Source organism: Anoplophora glabripennis, unplaced genomic scaffold (genome assembly GCF_000390285.2).
Source record: "Anoplophora glabripennis isolate ALB-LARVAE unplaced genomic scaffold, Agla_2.0 scaffold122, whole genome shotgun sequence".
NCBI lineage: Eukaryota > Metazoa > Arthropoda > Insecta > Coleoptera > Cerambycidae > Anoplophora > Anoplophora glabripennis.
The window spans coordinates 687,756-711,345 of record NW_019416406.1 but is presented as its reverse complement, the minus strand read 5'-3'; the positions used below and the strand labels follow the sequence as shown (position 1 = coordinate 711,345).

Genomic DNA, 23,590 nt, shown 5'->3' with positions numbered 1-23,590 from the left:
TGCATCAGAAATAAGTGAGTTTTACTCGAGTTACTGCTAACTATCAATTAAGTGACTTTTGACTCTATTCTGAGTATATAAAACCAATTTAGAGTTAACTTTTTCTCTAATATGATTTAAATTTAACTATTATTGAGTTATTTTTTACTCAGGCTTGGTTTTAATTAACTAAATATTGAGTGCAAAAATAAATCACTCATAAATGATTAATTAGGATATACAGTGTTGAAATTAATTAGACGCTATACAAATGATGAACTTTGAAATTAGGAGAGATATTGTAAAAATAATATCTCAATTTTTTTTTGATAGTACGTGTATAATAACCCTTGAAATTAACAGATGAAAATCGTTATTTTGTAATAACTTTTTGTAATTTATAAAATTTGTATAATTTTTGGGTAAAAGCCATGTTATTTGAAATTAGGTATACTAATGTGTGCAATTTACTTAATAAATGCTTCCATATTACTGACGTTTGGAATGGTTTTGCACCACTTTATATTTTCTTGAAATTTTAATTTAAATACCATTGTCATAAACTACTAAACAGTCATGGAGGTTTCAACACAGATTTCTTTTAGAGACAATAATTTAGGTCTCGATTGGTTCACTGATCGGATAAATAAATTGCCATAACCTATATTGTGCGTTACAAATACGTAATTATAGATAACAATTTTCTGCCAAAATAAAAAAAATATTTAATTAATAGACTTATTGTAATCACCAATCCATTTAAATGTATCTCTTTAAGCTAACCAATGAAATATAAAAATATATTTGAAAAAGCTAAAATGTTTATTAGTTTGTAATACAAAGTATTTTTTACTTAATATACACAAATAATAATACATACTTATATTTCTGAAACTACACTTTTTGCTTTAAACAACTTTTGTAGTTCAAAAGGTAACATACGAACTGATATACTAAAGTTCACTGAAGGATCATAAATACTTATTTATTATATACATTTTCTTATCTTACTTCATCACGTTATCAAAAATAATAACATTATTATTTAAATAAGTTGACTTAAATTATTGGCAAATACAGTTTTTAGTGTTTCAAATTTTATGCTCTATAGTCTTCGTAAAGGTCATTTCCTCCTGGTGGAGGCCTGCTGCGCCTTTCTTGGTAAACATCTACTGGTTCCCTGTAAGTGGTTCGACCTCTGGGTCTGTATTGTGGAGCCGGTTCCACATACTGTTCTTCAGGTTGTTCCCTGTCAAATAAAAAACTTATCAATTATTTATTAATCATTAAAAGATTTATATATACATTTTTACTTTTTTTAAACAAAACATGTTGAAATAGTTTTACCCTCCACTAATTTTATGACAGCCATTAAACTGATATACGTCAAACCATAAATATTGCAGGCAAAGATTCGAATTCTTTTCGCATCAATATTAGAAGCTTACTTATATTTAACAAATGTTAACACGTAAAATATAAAAAACAATGGCGTAACTAGCCTCCCCCGTCAAAAACTTGAAATCCTTTTATGCTAAGGAACGTATCTATTGAAATTTTCAACTTTATTGATTTGGAGATATTGACAGAATTAGATTTTTTTTAATTTGTTTCCATAAATTAAGAGTAGATTAACAACATTTGATAAAAATTGGCCCAATCACTATAATTTGACCACAAGAAACTTTCATTAAGCTGTAGACCATTCTTAATAAAACTTTTTTTATCTTTTAATTGTGTCCATTTTGATTTTAATGTATCATCCAGATGAAATAATATTATCTTTGCTTATCACTGAGTTGTGTAAAACTAAAAATGATGTTAGTATTACATTACTGTTATTATTTTTAATTTCAACATTAATTTGAATTATGCTTGTATGTAAGAGTTAGAAAGAAAATTTCTATTTCGTTGATTCTAATTAAGTAAACTGAGAATCTCAAGAAAAACTGTTTTTATTTCACGTATAATACCTGTACTGTCCATCGTCTTCATAATCTGGTTCCTGATATCTCGCTTTAGGCGCTGGTACACCAGCTCTAGCCGGAGCGGCAGCTGGTTTGTGGTAGTTTAATCCTGGAGTAAACCTGGATCCAGCATTGTAATTGTAGTTCACTCTCAATCCCGTTGGATCTGTGTAAGAGAATGTGCCATGGATAACTCCACTTGGATCGCCCCTCGCCGAACTCACAATGCCGTCTTCTGTTTTGTAAAGGTATCCAAAGTGACCTGTTGAGAATATATCGCGTTTAATAGAGCATTACAATTTTTAACAATAATATGTGTTTTTAAGTCGTTTAACAGTTAAACGCACAAAAACGTAGCCTGTTCCTCAGATGAGACCAAACCACCCATGCATTTTGACTACCAGAAATCAATTCTGCCATGGAATGCTCCATCGCCCTCCAGTTTTCTTCTACTTTACAGTTAACGAATTTGTCTTTGAATAATGCCCTGCAAAGGGGTATGTTTGCAATCATAGTATATCTGAAATCTCTGAAGGTAGTTCTTAGTGAATCGATAACAAGGGCTCAGTTATGGAACTATACCAAAGATTGCAATAAATCAATACAACGGTTTTTTTGTTATTCTTTTTCTCCTTTTGTCGTTGTCTTTTATTTTCGACCAATCTGTGTGGAGGATTTATAACATATTTAAAGTAGCTACGACAGTTTTATGAGTTATGTTGTGATTTATGTACCCGGGCAACGCCAGTGGTTATATATATGGCATGGCATAACTACCCAAAAAAACATCGGACTTCAAACATCAGGGGGACGTGAAAGCCTTAAACTATATATTTTCATGTTATCTATTTGATATACAACTCAAAGCCTCTATCAAGATAGTCTACCATCATGGAAACGATACAAAATAAAAAACAATCACTAAAAATGACTGTATTAATTTATTACAGCCTTTAGGAATATTTTTACAGCTGAGTCGACTTTTTCGACTCAGGTATACCAAGATTGCAGATAGACTCTTTTGCAGAGCTGCATCCAAAGAAAAACTCACTAAATGTAAAGTTGTAGCGGATTTTTAGGGTTTGGTAAGTAGAAATTCTTTTGTGTGAATTGTCTTCGTGCTTGATATAAAAAATCGAAGGGTAACATAGGTCTCATAAGTGGAATACACAACTTTTTGCAAGCCTATGTAATTGTCCAAATTTTTGTATGTGTAAGATCAACAATGTCAATCGGAGTAGGTGTGCTTGATAGATGAATGAATTAACAAAGCATAAAATAAACTATGACGAAATTATAACACTGTCAAGACCTTAGAGCATATACTACTGGAGGCAGCGTTTCAGTGACCGAGTGTGTAGCGGAAGTTTAGAGAGAGAGAGAGAAAGAGTTATAGGAGGGTATATGCTATCTCTCTCTAGCAGCACGCGATTGCATTGGCCGAGAGTTTAGGGGAGGTTTAGATAGAGAGTGAGGTATATGAGGGTATATGCTAGCTCTCTCTAGCAGCACGCGATTGCATGTTGCTAGAGAGAGATAGCATATACACTCCTATACCTCTCTCTCTCTCTCTCTCTCTCTCTCTCTCTCTCTCTCTCTCTCTCTCTATAAACCACCGCTATACTCTCAGTCACTGACTGGGACGCTGCCTCTAGTAGTATATGCTCTAAGATCAAGATTAACTAGTTAATTCCAATTTAAGACAAGCGTCCGCCATCTGGCGGAAATAGTTTGTACTTATCGAAAGTAGATACAATGTAAACAAACCCTCATTATAACTACAGTAAGGAAAATGAAGGTAAGTAATTCAAATATGTTTATAAGAGATACGCCTTAAGATATTCATTTTCATTTTTCATGGAACGAATACAACGAATGAATACAAACCAAGAAGAAGAGACAGAAAATTTTTACTTGGGAACGGTATATGCAAATTTGTAACAGACGATTTTATCGTTAGATAGCTTTTTTGTTAGACGACTTTTTTAATGTAGGTAGCTAGGACAGACTGGCATTATAATATTATTAAATTAGGTTATATTATTAAATGAGACCGGCATAATTTTAAAACAATATTTTTACTAAGAACACTAATACCTACTAAAGAAACACAATAGTGGAAAAATGTAATATTTTAAATTTAGAAAAAAATAAAAACTCTCACTTTTTTTATCTTTTCTGGCCAAGAAATTATGATATAATATATCTTATAACCCATATAATAAAATATGAAAATCTAGAGATATTTTTAATACAAAAAAGCAAAAGCTACGAAGGATCTACCGCTACTACATTTGTACATTTTTGTTCGTGTGAAATGTTGGTTTTTAATTAATCCAAAGTTTATATTATTTTTGAAAGATTTCCTGAACTATACCCACAATAAAATACAATTTAGTGTAATACACTGCAATAAATAATCATTAGACATAATAAGGACATAAATATATCCGAATTTTTTAACTGAAAGAATTATGGCAAAATCTTATTGGTCTACCTGTTGTAAAACAATTTCTATTCACTTTCGTAACCACGCAACTGGGTGGTATATTAATCATTCGATGGAAATTAATAGTGCGTTAAGTTGTAAAATAGGAGACCTATCTGGAATTTGACCTGGAATAAATGTATATTCAAGGAACTTTAGATGTGACGGATTTGGGATACGTATGTAAGCTTAGAATGTGTTTCACAAGATGGATTTTTGCTATTTTTTATATCAGATAATATAGGAACTTACAAATTAAGTTGGATAATTAATTTTTATCGTAATATAGGTAATCGAAAATTTTAAAAATCTGCAGAACCACAGACTACAATTCTGCGAAGATGTAATTCAAAGCACAGCTTTTTTAACAAAACCATTCATCGATCATTATATGCATTTTAAATTCGAAAGGTCTCTCTATCTATATTTAAAATTTGAACAAAAATTAACCATTGAATTAGAAGAGTTGTTAGTAGTTTCAACTATGAATATTGAGAAAATTACATATTTGGATAGATGATTTCCAATCAAAACTTTGATTGAAACATTATTTGACGTTGAAAAGAATCTTTTGCAATTTAAACAGACCATTTCCAATCACAATTTTTACCTCCTGTTACCAATTTTCGTAGAAACAAATACAATACTTCAACAAATCAAGAGGTACCAAATTTTTATTTGAGAACGGTATATACGGACTTCGCACTTTTCTTATGAAGAAGTGGTTTCAGTTAAATTGGCTAAAATGTTCATATGTTACAGCTCTTAACCTCCATTGGCCCAATATCCAAAAGTGCATAGTTTTCGAGTTACGTTGACTTTTGAGTAATAACTCTGTTTTAAAAATGTTATTTGATATTTTTGCCGTTTGCATTTACATTGCCCAAGGTGCACCACGTGGAGGTTGCAAAATCGGTCCAACACCTCTTTGAGGTGGATTTTTTACTGTGAGTTCCCCTTGCCTCTCATCATTGGGGTGTCTTTTTGCCGTGAGTTCCCCTTGCCTCTCACTAATCTTCTACTACGTCTAAATATATGCATTTTATTTTCATGGGTCCAATATATCATCTGTTTCTGTTATATTATTATATCTGTTGAGGCTACTATTAATATAGTTTAATAATGCGTCACTCGGGTAATGTACATTTTGTTGATATCACGCAAAACCCAAATACCACAACACGCTGGCTACGTGAACACAACAACATTGTTCTTGCACCACTCCTACAAGTACAATAATGGCCGAGAATGGGCTCTTCGTTTTCATCTGGTTCAGTCACATAAAATACCCACAGCTGATGTTTCACTGCATTAAGGAAACGTGAGTAAATTCCGATCTGTAGAAAACCTGGTTCTAGAACGTGTTCATCCAATTGGAATACTTCTGTTCCTTCTATATCAAGTTTATCTTGACTGTAAGATGGAGCTAAACCAACCTGGTAAACATCAATGGTTATCCTATGTAAATAATCGATGTTAAATCTAGGAAATTCTCTAGCATGGTTTTCATTAAGTTGGTTCTAAAGAGATTTTCGGCTTCAACTTGAGTTTGAACTATGTTCACGTCATTAATTCTTTGACGCAATTCTCTTGCTATTGAAACAGTAGCATCCTGCATTATTATTAACTATTCATAAAATCTGTTGACAATGACCAAATCAAGATTCAGGACTAAACTCAACCACCCCAAAGAGGTGTTGAACCGATTTTGCAACCTCCTTGTGGTACACCTTAGGTAATGCAATTGCAAACGGTAAAAAATATCAAATACTATTTTTACCCATTCGAATACAGTGTTATTGCTCTGAAGTCAACGTAACTCGAAAACTATGAACTTTTAGATGTTGCACCAATGGAGACTTTTGATCGGCAGGTTAAGAACTGTAGCATATAAAAGTTTCAGCAAATTTAACTGAAACCTCTTTTTCATAAGAAAAGTGTGGGGTCCGTATAAAATGATTTTATTAACGTTAGATAAATTTTTTGGTAGTTGAAATCATTCAAACCTCTCCTTATTTTGACTCTTATGTTACTTTTGTCCAACTATCAAATGTAGTAACTACGACAGATATTGTCTGAAGTTATTTATCTGTGTCATAGTTTTCGTTTTTTTTTTTACAAAATACAAAAACACATCACTATATATAGCGCACTTTAGAAAGTTGTTAACGTTTCCTTTTAGTTGCCATCAAAGTAAGTAAAACGAAAAGTAATCTATCATTACATATTAATCCAAAATCTTCCGTTATTTCGATACAAATGTAAAAATTGTAAGAACTTTTTAAAAATCGTAAGTTGCAACAACAGTTGATTATCAAATTGGGATAGTGACAAAGCACATAGTTTTTTAAATAGAACATTGAATATTTTTGTATGTTTAAATAGACCGGCTTCTTAGAATTACAATGATATTAAAATTTAATATACTTTATAATAAATGAGATATAGCCAAAAGAGTGTCTTGCAAAATGTTGCTGAAAACCACACCATTGATATGTCAGTTCATTGTCAACAACATATCAAAATCAGGCACGATAAACGTAAGAGATTTATTACCATCTGGAGTGGGTTCGTTTCGGGTGTCTTGAAGAATCGACGCATATTGATTGTGTCGGGACTGAGTCCAAACCAGTTGGATGCATAAGACTGCCCATACGATGGCCTGAAAAAAAAATAGTAATGTTATTATAATGAAACGTACTCAAGAATTACGTGCAAGGTCGTGATTGCAAAATAGGCAATGTCGATTTATTTATACTTGCAAATTGACTCTTGCTACGACTTACTACAGTTAGTTTTTATTGTGGTTGAAAATGGGTTGCGCTGTTATTACAAATTCAAATGCAACTGTTGAATTTGTAATGACATGGTAATGTTATGCAGAAAATTTGTAAATCGCCTATTACCATAGGTTAGTATTCGGTAATGTCCCGCCTAGGAAGTAGGTAATGAAGTTGGAACTATTGTTAGACCCTTGAATACATATTTCGAGGTTAATGAAAATTTTAAGCTTTATTTACATAATTTAGGAAATTTACAGATGATAATGGAGGAAAGGTCATTGTAAATGTAATAAAAAAAAGTGAAAAGAATATTTTTACTTTGTGCTAAATACAAATGCTGGATTCAATAACCAATTTTTACAATACAGTCATTTTAGTGTAAATATGCAGTCTGTTCAGAAAATAACCAAACTTTATTTTTTTAATTTTATACATTCGTCTTTGTTTCCTTCATATTTTCTACACACTTTTCCCAGCGGTGTTTCAATTCTGCTTTGATGTCATCAATAGTCTGAAAACGGCGTCCTTTCAGCACTAATTATAATTTTGGAAATAAGAAAAAATCGCAAAGAGCCATATGGCAAGCAAGCTAAAATGCCTTGATATTACACATCATTGTCTCCTGAATGTGGGAGTCATCAGTTGAAGTTGAAACCCTTCCTGGATAATTTTCAGTTGACTGACGACCACTCTCAATCATCATAAAAAATCATCAAAACATATCAAATCATAAAAACCATTGGTAACATTGCATACGACCCAGAGCATCATCTCCGTAAGGTTATTTCAAAAGTTGGAAAGTTTATGTGAAAGTTTTCTCCAGTTTCATTTAAAATCTTACATCGCATCGTTGTTTCAGAAAATCCCACATTTCAAAAATCGGACTAACACTTAAACAACAATCCAAGATCATGTGGTTACGGAGGAGGCAACGCAATGCTGCCAACCGCATTTCACTAAATATCTCCATTGGACTGATTCAAAAAGTTCGGTTATTTTTTGAACAGACATCGTATTTAATTAATTGAAAATGAATAAAGGCAGTTACTATTATTGTTTATTTATGACTATTACCTTCAACAATTTTTTCAATTATTTACTAATGAAATAACAATGATGACAATATTAAAAATAATTTCAATTAAGTATATAATGATTCACGATGGTAATTAGTTTCTCAATTTTCTATATTTGTTATCAATGAATTGCCAAAGAGTTAGTTTATATTTTCTAGGTTATGTTAAGTGAAACTTGCGGTACTCTGAATCATTCTTGCACTACTCAAGATTTCTAATATCCTGAATTCTTATAACCATCTTATAGACAATGTTAATTATAATTTTATGTTTTTCTTAAACCAATCCACTTTAATAGAAAAATTTGGTAATGAATAAACCAGGTTAAGTGAAACATTAAGTAGAAAATTATATAATTAAAAGAAGGTAAAATAATGTTTAGAGTAAACTTTTTTTAATTAATTAACAACAACATAGGAATTACAATTCACTAGAATTCAAATGGCAAATAAATTACACAGCCACACACAAAAAAAAGTAGTCTGTACTTTTCATACGACATACGTTATCCGTAGTATTTTTGCCTCCTGATCACGAATCCGGTGTCAGAATTGAGCTATCACATCACAGGAATTTAATAACCTCAAAAAACAGGTAGAAAATAGCAAAAATTCACGAAAAAGTGCTAGGATTCACATTCAGCGGGGTCTTAACCATCTAAATGAACATTTGAATATAGAAAAAAATATTGTTTTTCTAGCACTTTTTTCGTGAATTTTTGCTATCTTTGACCTGTTTTTTGAGGTTAGGAAATTCCTCAATTCTAACATCGGATTCGTAATCGGGAGGTAAAAATACTGCGGATAACATGTCGTACCTATTATCACGTAGAGCCGTATGTGTATATTCATTTCTTGGATTATACGCCCCTACGTGATAAGATGATGTCACATGAAAAGTACAGACAACTTTTTTTTCTATGTGTGGCTGGTATTTCAGATAATAATAAACGAATAATACTAAAAATCGAAAAATATAGTCTTCCGAATTACATACAAAGATAAAAAAAGCAGGGCAGTCTGGACGTGCCCCAAGGAAAGGTATTTAGGCTGTTTGACATTTTTATTAATCGATTGACGTCTTTAATCGGAATTTGTTGACAGGTGGTAAAATACCAATAAATAAATAACAAAAACTGTCGCAAACTTCAGACAATATTTTTCTCGGGAAGTTGATGAATAAATGTTTCTAATGAGGAAAAAATAACAACTACCTAACTTCAATACTGTTCTCAAAATTTGCAGTGGTATAAAGCGCCGAGCAAAAATGAAGAACCTTTTAATGTTTAGGTACTGAATTTAAATTCTGCACACCTTTGTACCTAAACATTTTGTTGTCCCATTAAACGTTTACTAAGTATATTTTTATTTTTTTTTGTTGATATTAATATTAAAAAAAATTAAAACTACATATTATTAATCACGTATATTATAACTAAGGTTTCTTTACCTAAAATAATCCCAAGTAACACAGTTTGAAAAACTGGATCATATAGCGATCTAGATAATAAAAGATAACTAATCACATAAATGATATGTAAATAAAATTGAGTTCATAAATTTTTAATACCTGCTATAAAAACTATAACATATATTTTAACGTGGATAAATTAGATATTCTTAGATTAAGCAAAGATAATCAGGTGAGTTTATCAACATAATATTCAACAGGGTGCAATGAAAATTAATTTAATATTTTTCTTCTTCAATCTTTTAAGTCCATTAAACAATTTGTCGACTCACATACACTAGAGTCAACTTTATTATGAAAAAATATCTTACTAATGTTACTGTGCCATAGAAAATAAATACAAAATCTCTAAAGTTTACCGTCATTTTATCAACATTGTGGTTACCCAGTGCACTAATGTTTACTAACTATTTATAAACAAAAGGTAATTTTTACTTGTTTTGTCCGTTCCTGACGATATCGGGATGAAACATGTTACACCGTGTATGTTTGTCAAACAAACTTTACATAAAACTTGTGGTAATTAATTTGCATAATATGTAACTACTAATTGCTTGTAGTGTTAGGTTTCTGCTGTCGAGTTGTAAATGGTAAATACGATCATTAATTTTATTTATTAATTTTAAACGGCACTAATGCCGGTATTATAATAATATGTAAAATATTTAAAAAGTTGATCCATAAAAGGACAATCTAGAATCTAACAGTAATATCCCAGTCAAGGCTTTTATTTTACGTTCATGTTATATTTATGTACCTATGTTTAAATTATTAATAGAACATTTGATATTCTTAAACTGTGCCATAAAACACATACGCACTACTACATTCCACATTTAATGCATTCTGATTTTTACCACTCGAAATACTCATATTTTTGCAACGGTTGGTTAACTTGCAGTCAATGATATCCTGGTTAGATACGACGCAGTGTGTCATAATACTGTCAAAGTAATTACGTTCATATTTCGATATAATGCATATGCCCTATACCTAATATGAAAGTCAGGATTTACACCCACACAAATATTATTCACAAATAAATCATTTATATGCTTATAATATTAATATTTTATGGTTTAAATCGGACTAAGTAGAAGTTCTTTTCTATATGCCTTAAAAATCTTAGGTTTTCCCTTACATGTACTTTAATAAACATCGACAGCTTATAAAATTTGCTAAAATATAGAGATTCGCCATTCTCCTCCTATAAAATGACTCTGATCAGACCACCCCTACGCCCAGCAATCACAGTGTTACATTTGTTACACTTTGAAAGTTTGTATATTTTCCTAATATGTAGCGTTACACTACCTATTAAACATAATACTTGTTAGATTTCGTTTTTAACTATTGAGAAAGTTATGAATGTTTAGATGTTATTTTTTATTATTTTTAATTTGAAAGCTTTGGAAAATGGCATTTATTAAAAACTGTAACTACTATTAGAGATCTCTTCATTTTTAACCAAGGATAATTTTAAAAGTTCTGAAGAAAAAGGTTCATTTTTATGGAACAGTAACATTATTTCCTTAGCGATGGCAATTAAATTTTGGTTAAATTAAAAATTATTAGAACACATAAATCAAGATTACATTAAAACACATTGTAAACGAATCACTAATGTTGATAACGTTAAGATTTAGGGATTTTTAATTCACCGTACCAATCGTGCAATGTTAGTTGACTAAGCTCAGCGGTCACTTGGCTTGTACTGATTTATGAAAGTCCCGTAGATTCGCTTATGTAGTATCTAACTTTTCATCTAAATAAATCATCGAGCAAGTCTTGGTTTCTACATAGTTCATCCTGCATGTATGAAATTGTTGATAAAATGGATTGAAAATGGAAATTGACGTATCGAAAAGTCACAATAAAATTATGAATGTTATGTTACATTACAGACGCATTGTAAATTAATTAAACACCTACTTTATTTGAAGTAACTATCTGCATAAGTATAACAAAGTTAATATTTTACCAGTTATATACAGCGTGGTAAAAAAGTTCTGCATAAAATTCATATTTTCGTTAAACAATTATTTTTTCGAAAAACGGTGAGACCCGTCGATTTTTATTTGATCCAGGGCACCTTGTTATGTGGAATTTTTTTTTTGATAATCCACTTACGGCAGCGATGACATAATTTTTTTTTAAATGACAACGCATATTTTTTTCGTTCGAAATTGATGACAGTGATAATTATCTAAACAACGGTGTGAAAATTTCGATGTCTTACATAACAATTTTTTTTAGAAAAATGCACCTTAAGTTCTTATAAGTGATAATTGTCTACTTACACTATTAATGGCTCCGAAAAGGACAAAGTTGACAAAATTACATTTCAAACGAGTAAAATTACACTAATGTTTGTGTAAGTCTAGCGAAATTGTTCGAATTGCCCACCCTGTACCATTTGGCATTGTCCTAAGCGTGTGTAAACGCCGTCTACACTTCGTTCAAGCATTCCCGGGTCGATTTGATTTATTTCAAAACGAATACGGTTTTTAAGTTCTTCCAAATCACCTGGTCTGTTTGTGTACACACGCGATTTCAAATAGCCCCACAAAAAAAAGTCTAGAGGTGTTAAATCAGGCGAACGCGGAGGCCACTCGATTGTTCCGCGTCGCCCGATCCACCGGCCAGTAAACGTGTTATTCAAGTACTCCCGTACTTGCATTCCATAATGGGGCAGTGCACCATTCTGCTGAAACCAAATTCTTTCCTCAGGAATATCAGGATCCTCGTTGTTCGGGAATAACTCTGCTAAGCTTGGGACCAAATCGAACCGCAGGAAATCAATAGCGAGCAGCAGTTAAATTTTCCTCGAAAAAATACGGGCCTAAAATACGGCGCCCTATTATTCCCGCCCAAACGTTCACCTTTCGGGGGTGCTGATGATCTACTTCTTGCAGTGCAGGGTTTCCTGAGACCAATACCGGCAGTTATGTCTCCGTTACATCGATGCATTAAATCCTCACAAAAGTGGAGACGGCGGTCTGGGTCGTCCTCAGTCAATGCATGTATCAAGTGACCCTTATAGGGGTGAAATTTCTCTTTTTTGAGAAGTTCACCACAGTTACTTGTGAAATATCATTGTTCAATGCAATCGACCTTGTACTAGAATGAGGATTGTCCTGGAGCTCCACCAGGATATTCAATCTAGTTTCATTATCTACTCTAGGACGACCCGCATGAGGCGCATTTTTCTCAAACCTTGCCTGTACCCTACTAACCGTAGATTGCGTAATTGGTGGTCTGTCAGGGTACGTTGCATTAAATAATTGGCAAGCTTCTTGATGGGTTCGTAACTTATCGCCGAAACCAATAATCCTCAAAATATCAATTCTTTCGCGTACACTAAGCTTTGCCATTTCGAATTAAACGATTTCACCAAAGAATGTTAAATCGGTACTGATTTTTTGTCTACAATATTTCAGGTAATCTACTCCTTTCAAGTAAACATTTTTTTGGATCTTTTTTTTTTTGAGGAATTTATCGGCAAACTCGAAGTCAAAAAGTCGACCTTAATTTGCTACATACTATTTGGATTTTGTGCGGTTGAACTTGGTTCTAAATTTTGCAGTTTAATCAGGATCCTGACAATATCTGATGAATAATTCCGCAAATAATTACATAACACCAGTTGCAACTTAAGTTATCTGAAATGCTTTCTGCCGAATAAATTTTTTTCTAAGGCATTTGATCCGTAAACAGCAAATTATTGCATTCAAGAACTTAAGGTGCATTTTTCTAAAAAAAAAATGTTATGTAAGACATCGAAATTTTCACACCGTTGTTTAGATAACTGTCATCAATTTCGAACGAAAAAAATATGCGTTGTCATTTTAAAAAAAATTATGTCATCGCTGCCGTAAGTGGATTATCGAAAAAAAAATTTTTCCACATAACAAGATGCCCTGGATCAAATAAAAATCGACGGTTCTCACCGTTTTTCGAAAAAAAAATTGTTTATCGAAAATATGAATTTTATGCAGAACTTTTTTACCACGCTGTATATATAGGTATATATCAAATAATAAAGAACGTTGAAAATACTAAAATTAAAATTGAAATATTTTAATCAAAATTCTTTATTTTCTATGTATTGAGAAAACCAATTTGAACTGTTAAATGAATTTGTTGATTTCATAAAGTAACTAATGAAAGTCCTTAAACCAACTTGATGTTAGGTATTCACATGGTGTTCCAAACGTGTGGCGCCACTAGTGCTACACTATCTGTAACTGTACGTAACAAGAATATTGCATCAACTTCATAAATTGCAAATTCATTTGAATCGTTTAAAATACAAAAAATACCATTAAAAATCAAATGATTGTGAAAGGTATTTTATACTTCCAGCGTGCAAACATCATTAGCTTGTTTGTAGAAATCATTACTTGATTTTTCACTTATATCAATAGGAAAATAACAAGTTTGGACCATTTTGTAAATAATTAAAATTATAGGATATTTATATATTATTATTTTAAATATTCTAAAATGTTACAAATTTTGTATTTAATTAATTAGCAGATCTTTTCTTATAAATAGATACCATTATTGTATTGAATAAAAGTTGTTTTTTGTTGGTTCCGTAATACTAAAATTGACGAAGAAATTTCAACTGCTAAGCTAATTGTCTTTCATGTTTAATAAGTGAGAATGTATATGCAAAACTTAAAATACACTGATTTTAATTTGTGATTCAATAAAGTTCACATCTACATCAGTTAGTTTTTTAGATGATTAAATTATTGTATGCATTTGTTAATTTACAAACTGGAATAGAATTAATAAAAGTTAATTGTCGTCATATTGTGTGCTTTTAATTTTGTGCATTTTTCAATAAAAAATTGCTACCAATAAAAGTTGGTAGATTCTACCAAAATATTATTGAATTTCATCAGTTGTTGATTTAAACTTCTGTTTTATATGGTTACGACATTTTTGGGTTGATTGCCAAGAAGTTGGTTCAGACTTGACGTTTCTGATTAAAAAAGAACTCTTATTATTGATACCAATGAATGAATTGAATTCACAATTATCTTTAGTTTCTTTAGGGTGGCTGTTTCCGACAATACAAATAATGAATGACGTGTGGTTAAATAATATGCAGACATATTTTGTAAATTTGCAATAAAATACTGTAATATGCATTATACAAAAATCAATAGGTTTGGAGATATTTTAATTTTTGATTATTGAGAAATACCTACTCTCTTTAATATTGTAACATTTAAAAAATTACTTTTTGTTAACAGTTATCTGTTCTGTTAGTAAACGCAAAAACACAAGATATGTAATAAAATTTTGGTATAGTTAACAAAAAATATAAATTTTGCATTGGCGTTACAAAATTAAATTGAACTGTATACTCACGTGGATATATTTCTAAAACTTGATAATACATTAAACGTGCGAACTACTTTAAAAAGTGTGCTTTATTACCTTTCGAATGTTTATTCGAAGTATAATGTTTACGAAACATAATATCATACTTACATATAAATTATAAAATTTGCATTTAATTCTCATGCTAAATAGATAGAATAGCAATATTTTATTTGCACCAATTTATATCTCATTTCTATTAACCAACGCATTTTATACTACGCAAGAATTTTTTAAAAGTGATCTCACCCTAATAATATGACTATCTTAGACGTAGACTTCGCACACTTCAGTTGCATTGTTTCATTTTTTTTCTTATTACCTTACTCATAATCTTATTTTAACATGTATCATTTACTGTTTGTTTGTTTGTTTTGTTGTCCTCTTACAAACATCTTATTTTAACATTTGACAACCATTTATTGCTTGTACTTGTATTGTTTTGTTACCATTTTCTTTGTTTTTTAAATTATGAACTAGTTATGTGTCAACACTGTTATACGCGTGTGTGTACTGTGTTGTATATGTAAGTATTTTACTATTATTTTTTTTCATAATGATTTTATATTACCACTATATTTATTTTTTTTTGACAAACACTTTTTGTGTACTAACAATAATAAATATCTATCTATCTATCTATTTATCATTTTAAAAATGACATTTTTTTCTTATATAAGTACAACGTTTTCCTAATTCCGTTTTCGTAATTCTAAAAAAATAGTACCGGATTGTTGCTTCTGTATCATGAATTTCATTTGTTCCCCGATGTGTATCTTTGTCTCAAATGCTACCGTACGCAAAATCAAGAGGGGATAAATCTGGGCGTCGTCTAGGCCACGGTATCGATCCTCCTATCCCAACCTCAGTTTAAACGTTTCTTAATATTTATGTGTATGTTTATGTAAGTAACTGGCTAATAGAATTTAAGACGCAACAGCAAAAATCTAAAACATTTTTTTAATAAATAGGAAAACAAGCTTGTGCTTTAACAAGGTATAGACGTCGTCATACTTATATCGAAAATATAACATATAATCTGGATGAGGATAAAGTTTCTACCCACGTCTACAACTGTTGTATAATATACGTAAGTAAATAATGTTTCCTAAAATATTATCTCTCATTAAGAGGTATAAATCATAAAAATTTATAATTTATTTATATTGTAAAATTTTAGACGACATAAATGTGTAGTTAGATGAAATCAAGGCAAGTGTAGAATTTAGGTATTTCTTGTGTTTTTATTATATCGAAACCAACAATATTTTTTTTACGTAACTTGCGTAACTGTCTATACTCAATAGGGCGAAATCTAGAAATATTGAAAAAAAAAGAACGCTTTATTTTGTTTTTATTTTAGACATTATGACATTGAAGTCAATTTTTGCCAAAGGAACAGAAATCAAAATATCTCTAAAATTAACGATTTTTGTATAATGTATTTTACTTAGATCCAATATCACGCCCCAAAATGAATACATCGACTTGCCAGTGCCAGCTAGTAATAATTAATTATCCAAAATAAAAACCATAAATGAGGAGATGTTTCCCTCAATATCAGCAAGTAGGAGTTTTATCTGTGGAGTTAAATATTTTTGCATACCTTGGTTTCAAATCCCATATGGCCTTCAATACCATTTATGGTATCGAAGAACATTGTTTAACTCCATTTGGTAAGATAAAAAAAAAATAATTTGAATTAGCTTAGTACCTATAAACCAGAGTAAAAAATTTCCCGAAAAACTGCAGTAAACCTAAAATAATTTTAAACAATACTATAAAAAATTAACTGTTTCCTAAAAAAATGTATTTCCCAAATGGATTATAATATGTAAGTAAACCTTATCAGAGAAGATTTAATTAAATAAGAGCAAGGTTACATGATTAAATTTAAATTATCTATAAAAAATATAAACTTGTTATCGCATAATACTGCTATAAGCTATGCAAGCGATAATTTCGAACTCAAGGCAATACAATATTATAATTAGGCAATAAATCTAGTGATTTCGTTTTAAGGTATACGGTAACATATTCGCACATTAGAAATAATTGCTGTAATTGAATAACACTAGTCAGTGGTAATTTAAAGTAATATAGATCAGTTCATAATTACTTGAATATAAATCAACGCTGACTGGAGTCTTGGTGAACTTGACCAATGATGCCGAGTTTATTTCAGCGTGAAGTATGGAAATTTATGTCAATATTGGACATATCATGTTTCAAATCTCAGTTTCCAAATTAAGTTATTATATATTTCTAGAGGCTTCAAAGTTTTTACTGATTGCGTTTATGCAATAAAAGTTTATGAATAACTAAATTATGATTTTTTATTAGGCATATACCTACCTGTATTTGCAATAAGTCAAACAATTTTGCGGCAAATGTATTTTTTTATAACTTATATTGTTCTATATAAAAAGGAAATTATTATTGTTATCTATATTATCTCAAAAATAACAAAGATTTTGATGTAGGCAATTAATATTACCAATTGTCAATAAATTTAACTCGTGTATATGAATAACAGAAAAAATCTTGTATCCCTTGAAAAAAAGTCGTAAAACATTTGTTTGTTGCGTATGTACGTAACTCTGCTTGTTTACAAGAAAACTTGTTCAAAGACATGTTAATTGCATATGTTTTGCAACCACTATAGTAATTTAAATTACTGTAAAACATTTAAGCGACACGAGAAGTTGCCACCTGGACTTATCTGGATTTCTAATGCAATGTAAATTATGACTATATAAAATAGCTATAATTTTAGGTTTTTTTACAGTGAGGTGAAAAAATTAGATAAATGAGCATTTGCAATAGGATCAGGCATAAATAGCTTTCTATGAATATTTGATAAAGAACAAAGGTATCAAAATTGTGTATTTTGGATGCTTTATATAATAAATATGAAGGATCTTTCCTAAACTGACCATACTTACTCGCAGAAAGTAAAAATTTTGATAAATGTAATGTTTAAACTGCTTTAAATGAAATGAACAACTTTAGATGTTTGATTTTTACATATTTTTTAGTTTAATTAAACCAAGAAATGATTTCCTGAACTTTAGTAGACCATTTCAATGTCAGGAAATAAAGTTATCATTGTCCTGGTGAAAACACTACAGTTTACTGCATATCTAATATGTTCAATGATGTGCATTAATTACAAATGTGTATTAATATCAATTATTAATAATCATTCACTAATAATCAGTTTTCGGTAACAGCTTTCAAATAAGATTTCGATTTATCTTTAAGACTGTCGTTTTGTAGACAAGAAATCACACTTTTAGTAAAGTCTAGTGATATAACAAGTGAATCCATTCAGGAAGTGACAAAGCATAACGCTAAACTAGAGCAACTTCTATAATTTTTCGCATTGAGAGATCACAGAGAACATGTGTTTTGTTCCGGAAATTTGTAGCTTTTTTCCTTATTTTGAATGTATTGTCAGATGCCTTACACCTTACAGAAAACTTATATAACTGATACAGTGAAGAGATACTGTTCTAACTTGTTCATATTTTCTAAAATCTGGACAAAAAATTGCACCCCTTAAAGATAATTTCAGTACTTCTTTTCTGAAAATTTTCTTTCCACTTTATTGTGAAAATGTATATATGGTCAATATTTCTCAAATATTATAAAACAATGTTAGAATAATAATACACACGATCTCCTTATTAAGTATGCGATTATAAAGGTGTTCTACGTTATAAATCTTATTATAAATGGTTTGTGTAACATATTAGGAATAAATATAAATACAGGACGCGCATTTCAGCACAGTTTACATTTTTATTCAAACGGTCACGAACGTGACATTCAAGAGGTGTAGTAAATTGGAAACTAACTATTACGGCGGAAAATATATCTAGTGTGTTAAATTTGTTATAGTGAAATAAACAGTGTCAAATGTCGTTCTTACTAAAAAATATCTCAAAATATATTCGGAAAAGAATGGAAACCGATTCTCATTAAATGGTTTAAGTACAATTTAGCCTCAAAGAAAATTATATTTTTTTAATTTTTAAGAAGTCTCTGTCACTTTCTATATTTGAATTAAAAATGGATAAAGGCTTAATTTTAACTAAAATATATTCCTAGATCACTTTGTTATAAACCTATTATTATTATTGTAGAAATGAAGGTCTTTTATGAAATTTTCGTTTATTTACTGTGAAAAGTCATGTCGTTAAAATACATAGTTCCAGAGAAAATTTAATTTCAATTTTCTACTGTTAATTACAGACAGCTGAATTTTTTGACACTTTAGTCTAATAAAAATTGATTGTTGGCTAAATTTGTAGCTACATTCCTTTGCCTTCAAATGTTAGCCCTTAAAATATGGTTTCGTGAAACAGCTAGAAGAATGTATCACAATAGGCTTTTACATCTGAATAAAGGCAAGTTAGTTTAAATTGTAAGAAATATTCAATAGTGTTACAAACTTAATGAAAGGATGAAGTTTAGTTACCTCCAAATATTTAGCTTTGCATAACTAATAACTGCGACAAAAAAATTAGATCCATTTTGATGCAGAACGATGAATTTTATTCATAATTTTGTTTTTTATAGTTAATAACAAAAAAAATGTAGTAAAAAGAAAACAGTCATATATATATTTTAATGACATCTATGTTCAATTTTGCGCTACCACAAAAATCTGCCCTTACCAAATTTTGTTAAGATATTAAAAAAATAACAGAGTTATCTTAAAATATTGAAACAAAACTTATTTGCAAGCCCATTACTTTTTAAGGAAGCAAAATTGCACTTAGGTAACTATCACAATCGATTTGTTTTCGCTAAAGGAAACTAGCGAAATAATTACGAAATATGAGATAATTATTTCCAGTCGCCCAGTTTACAAGAATCTGAATTTTTGTGAAGTTCAGTTATCAGTAGAAATATTTGTTGTAGTAATTTGATATGTTTACTATATCAAATCAAATTATACATATACATAGGTATAGACATTTGCATTTACCTCAATTTTGTTGCAATTAATTTGTAATGCACAAAATCTTATAAATTATAACGAATCAAGTCAGATGTTGATCTCATTATTACATAATGTATACAGACACAATTAGTACTTACATTAATAAAAGTTTATCATTTAAATGGGTAGAAGTCAAGTTGGATTCAATATGTTAATTTAGTCGGTTTTAACACATTTTCTTTAAGACAATATTACCAATTAAAGATATTTTGTAATATTCGGACGTATATAAATTTTCGTGTATATGCAAGGAGCTTAAATAAATAAAATAAATTGGCAGGTAATCATAATTTGAGATTCATGGTAGTTCGACCAAAATTTGAAAAAGAAAAATGATCATTTTAAAAGAAAATTTAATAAATTCGATCTTACATAAAACACGTGTATCGAATAATAATTATTGATGACTGCCAATACTTATTTAAAGACAGTTTTCAGTTCTAAAAACGAAATAATATCCATTTTAGAAAAGGCTATAGTTAAAGTGATATAGTGATGTGTATTTTTTGTTTTATTTATTTCATGCTCCAAATATGACACTTTTTGTTGGCTAAAAATAGTTTCACATAGAAACAACTTTTGACCTATTTTTTTGACAAATGTTGGTTCCATTAAATTAAAATATCCAAATAAAGTAAAAAAAATATTTTTATACATTCATCAAAAGCAATAGCGAATATTCAGCTCTGCATTTTTGTACCGAAGAGATAAATAGAAAAAATTGGTGAAATAATATGTCGTTTTTTAAAACTGCATTGTTTTTTGCAAATATTATGAAAAAATACATGTTTTACATAAACCATTCTTTATAAATAGTTTGAAACAGCATTCAACTATTTTTGAGTACATGAGTACTGTAAATTTCCTGGTTCTAAATATTCTAAAGTCATATGACTTAAAAATCGTTAAATTAGATGTTGAATTTTGATATTAATAATAGCGTACGAGAGTTAACAATATATATATAATGTACAGTGTGATATTTAAAATATATTTTGCATTACTTCCGGTTATACCGAATATCGAAATAAATAATTATGGATTAACATAAAAGACTTCATGAAATTTCAGAATTTTGTCCTCTTAAATAAAGGAATTACATTAATTTTTCTTACACAGGTTACAAGACCCCCTATTTTCAAATTTCTAATCAGAATTTGTATTTTTAACTATTACATGGGAGGAAATATTTTACTGTAACAAAATTAGATTATCGTTATTTATATTAATTTGTATTACATAAGTAGGTATAGTAGGTATAGTACATTATTATTTTTTCAATCTCTAATATCTTTTTAAAAATTAAACTTTATTGAATGTTGTACAGTGACTGGCAGTTGCCATTTTTTATGTAACAAAATTCCAATTAAAGGTAAATTTTATCATTCAAAAGTAAGTAATACAATTTAACTTTAAAGGAAGCATTTAAATTGTGGTTTAGGGATTTTAGCATCGGAGTCACTTATTTAAAAAAAAAATAGCTTTTCTAACGAATATTTTGTCTAATAGTCTAATTAACCTATTTTGAAAATTGAATACTGATGACCGAAAATTAATACATTATGTATAACACTATGAAAAAATACTTACCAACTTGACAAACGCAGCAAACGCCATAGCGAAGAAGAACCACTCGCACTAATTGAGATATTTTTCAGCAAATCTCGACCGATGAGGTGAAAACTGCTGAAATAATACCGGCGATATAATATTCAATCTTTATATACCGGCGCGCCCTGCTCAATGCTGACCAGTTCGCAAGAAAAACATTCCTGCATTCGTTGTACTATACCAACATGCTTCTCTTAACGTTAACATTCGCACCATGTGCTTAATTAAAACATTTAATTTATACTTTATGGGCTCACTCTGAAATATATGAGCATTAACGGGATTTCGATAGCTGATAACTTTTTTCAGGTATTATGTATTATTATTAATATTCAGTATGTTATGTGATTTATGAATACTCTATTTCATTTATGCATAAATATATAACAGAGCTGTATCCTTTAGAATCAGTAAGTACCTTCGGTATCCGGTATGGATGCAACTTTATTGCTTGCAATAAATTATTGCTGGAAAGCTTTTTGTCATAACTATTTCACATGTATTCTGTCTCGTTCTAATAGATAGTTACCAATAGAGCTAATAGCAATAAAATTTCAGCCATTTGAAAAACTTGAATATGGATTTACAAAGCGAATAAAAGTTTTCTTTATATTTCTTCTTATAACAATGAAGTAGAAGTAAAATTTCAGTTATTTAAGATGAGATTCATTTTTATATGTTCGATAAATTCAGCCACTGACTGAAGAACCATTTTAAATTTAAAATATGAGAAGCCTTCGTTTGAGACAGAATAACATAGGGACATAAAAGTCATCTGTTCCATGGATGAGGCCTACGTGGATGCCCAGAAACCGAATCTGGGATCATTTTTTTGAATTGTTAAAAACAACCTCTGAAAACTAATCTGTCAAACTCTGCATTTATTAGGTTTATCCAGGGGTATAGCAATGAAAATGAGCCAACGCATCATATTCGTGGTGTCCAATGCATATATAGGGTATTCAAAGATTCAATTGACCTTTGCTTCTGACGAACATCGGAAAACCATGCCTAAAACCTAAAAATCAGCTAAAATTCTACATTCAGCGGATCAACTCACAAACTCAACCCCCCAACCCAAAATACATAGGCATAGGTATAGATGACATGGCATACGTTTTAGTCTGGTATGTATAGATTAGTCAACAAAATACCTGATGTTTTAAATACTTATAACAATTTTCTTTCGAGTTCCAGTACTGTTCAAAATCCGTTTAAAAATGTAGATTTGATCACTCCTAATGCCTAAGGACCTGTTCATAGAAACTTTTTTTACTTATTTTATCCAAGCATTTATACCACACTGAAAAGTACTATACATGAAACACATAACTGTTCGAAGATCTTTCTGTTTTCATTTCCAAAACTCAAAATCAGTTATTTTCTCAGAGTAAGATATTTCTGATTAGGCAAAACTAAAGGACCCCGCAATAATCTTATGGAAATTGGGTTTCTGTCAAATTGTCTGAATTTTTGATATGTTGTAGATTTTGTCATCCTGAACAAAAGTCTCCATGGGCACAAAGTGCCAAAATGAACATTTTGGCAGCTACGGAGCTGCCAAAGCTCCCCTGACCCGTTGCAAAACTATTCATTTTCAATACTATTTACAGATGTCAAAAGCATATTTTAATTATTCTAATATATAGGGTAATGTTTTTGAGGTCACTGGATTCAACCCTCATGTCAGATTGGACAAATTGACCGTTGACAGCTGTCAGCGGTCAATTTGTCCAATCTGACATGAGAATTGAATTCAGCGACCTCAAAAACCCAAACTCTCAATGTGAAAAAAGGATATTTACTTT

At 30.2% G+C, this 23,590-nt stretch overlaps 1 protein-coding gene across 1 annotated transcript; it reads right to left on the bottom strand.

Annotated features, from left to right (window-relative positions):
• Positions 1-877: 877 nt before the first annotated feature.
• On the bottom strand, positions 878-21,874 carry LOC108907891. The gene is made up of 4 exons (XM_018711724.1): positions 21,762-21,874; positions 6,991-7,096; positions 1,953-2,208; positions 878-1,228 (listed from the first exon to the last, which is right to left on the bottom strand). The coding sequence occupies exons 1-4, from the start codon at positions 21,786-21,788 to the stop codon at positions 1,078-1,080; spliced, it is 540 nt and encodes a 179-aa protein (XP_018567240.1). The 5' UTR covers positions 21,789-21,874; the 3' UTR covers positions 878-1,077.
• Between the last annotated feature and the right edge of the window lie 1,716 nt (positions 21,875-23,590).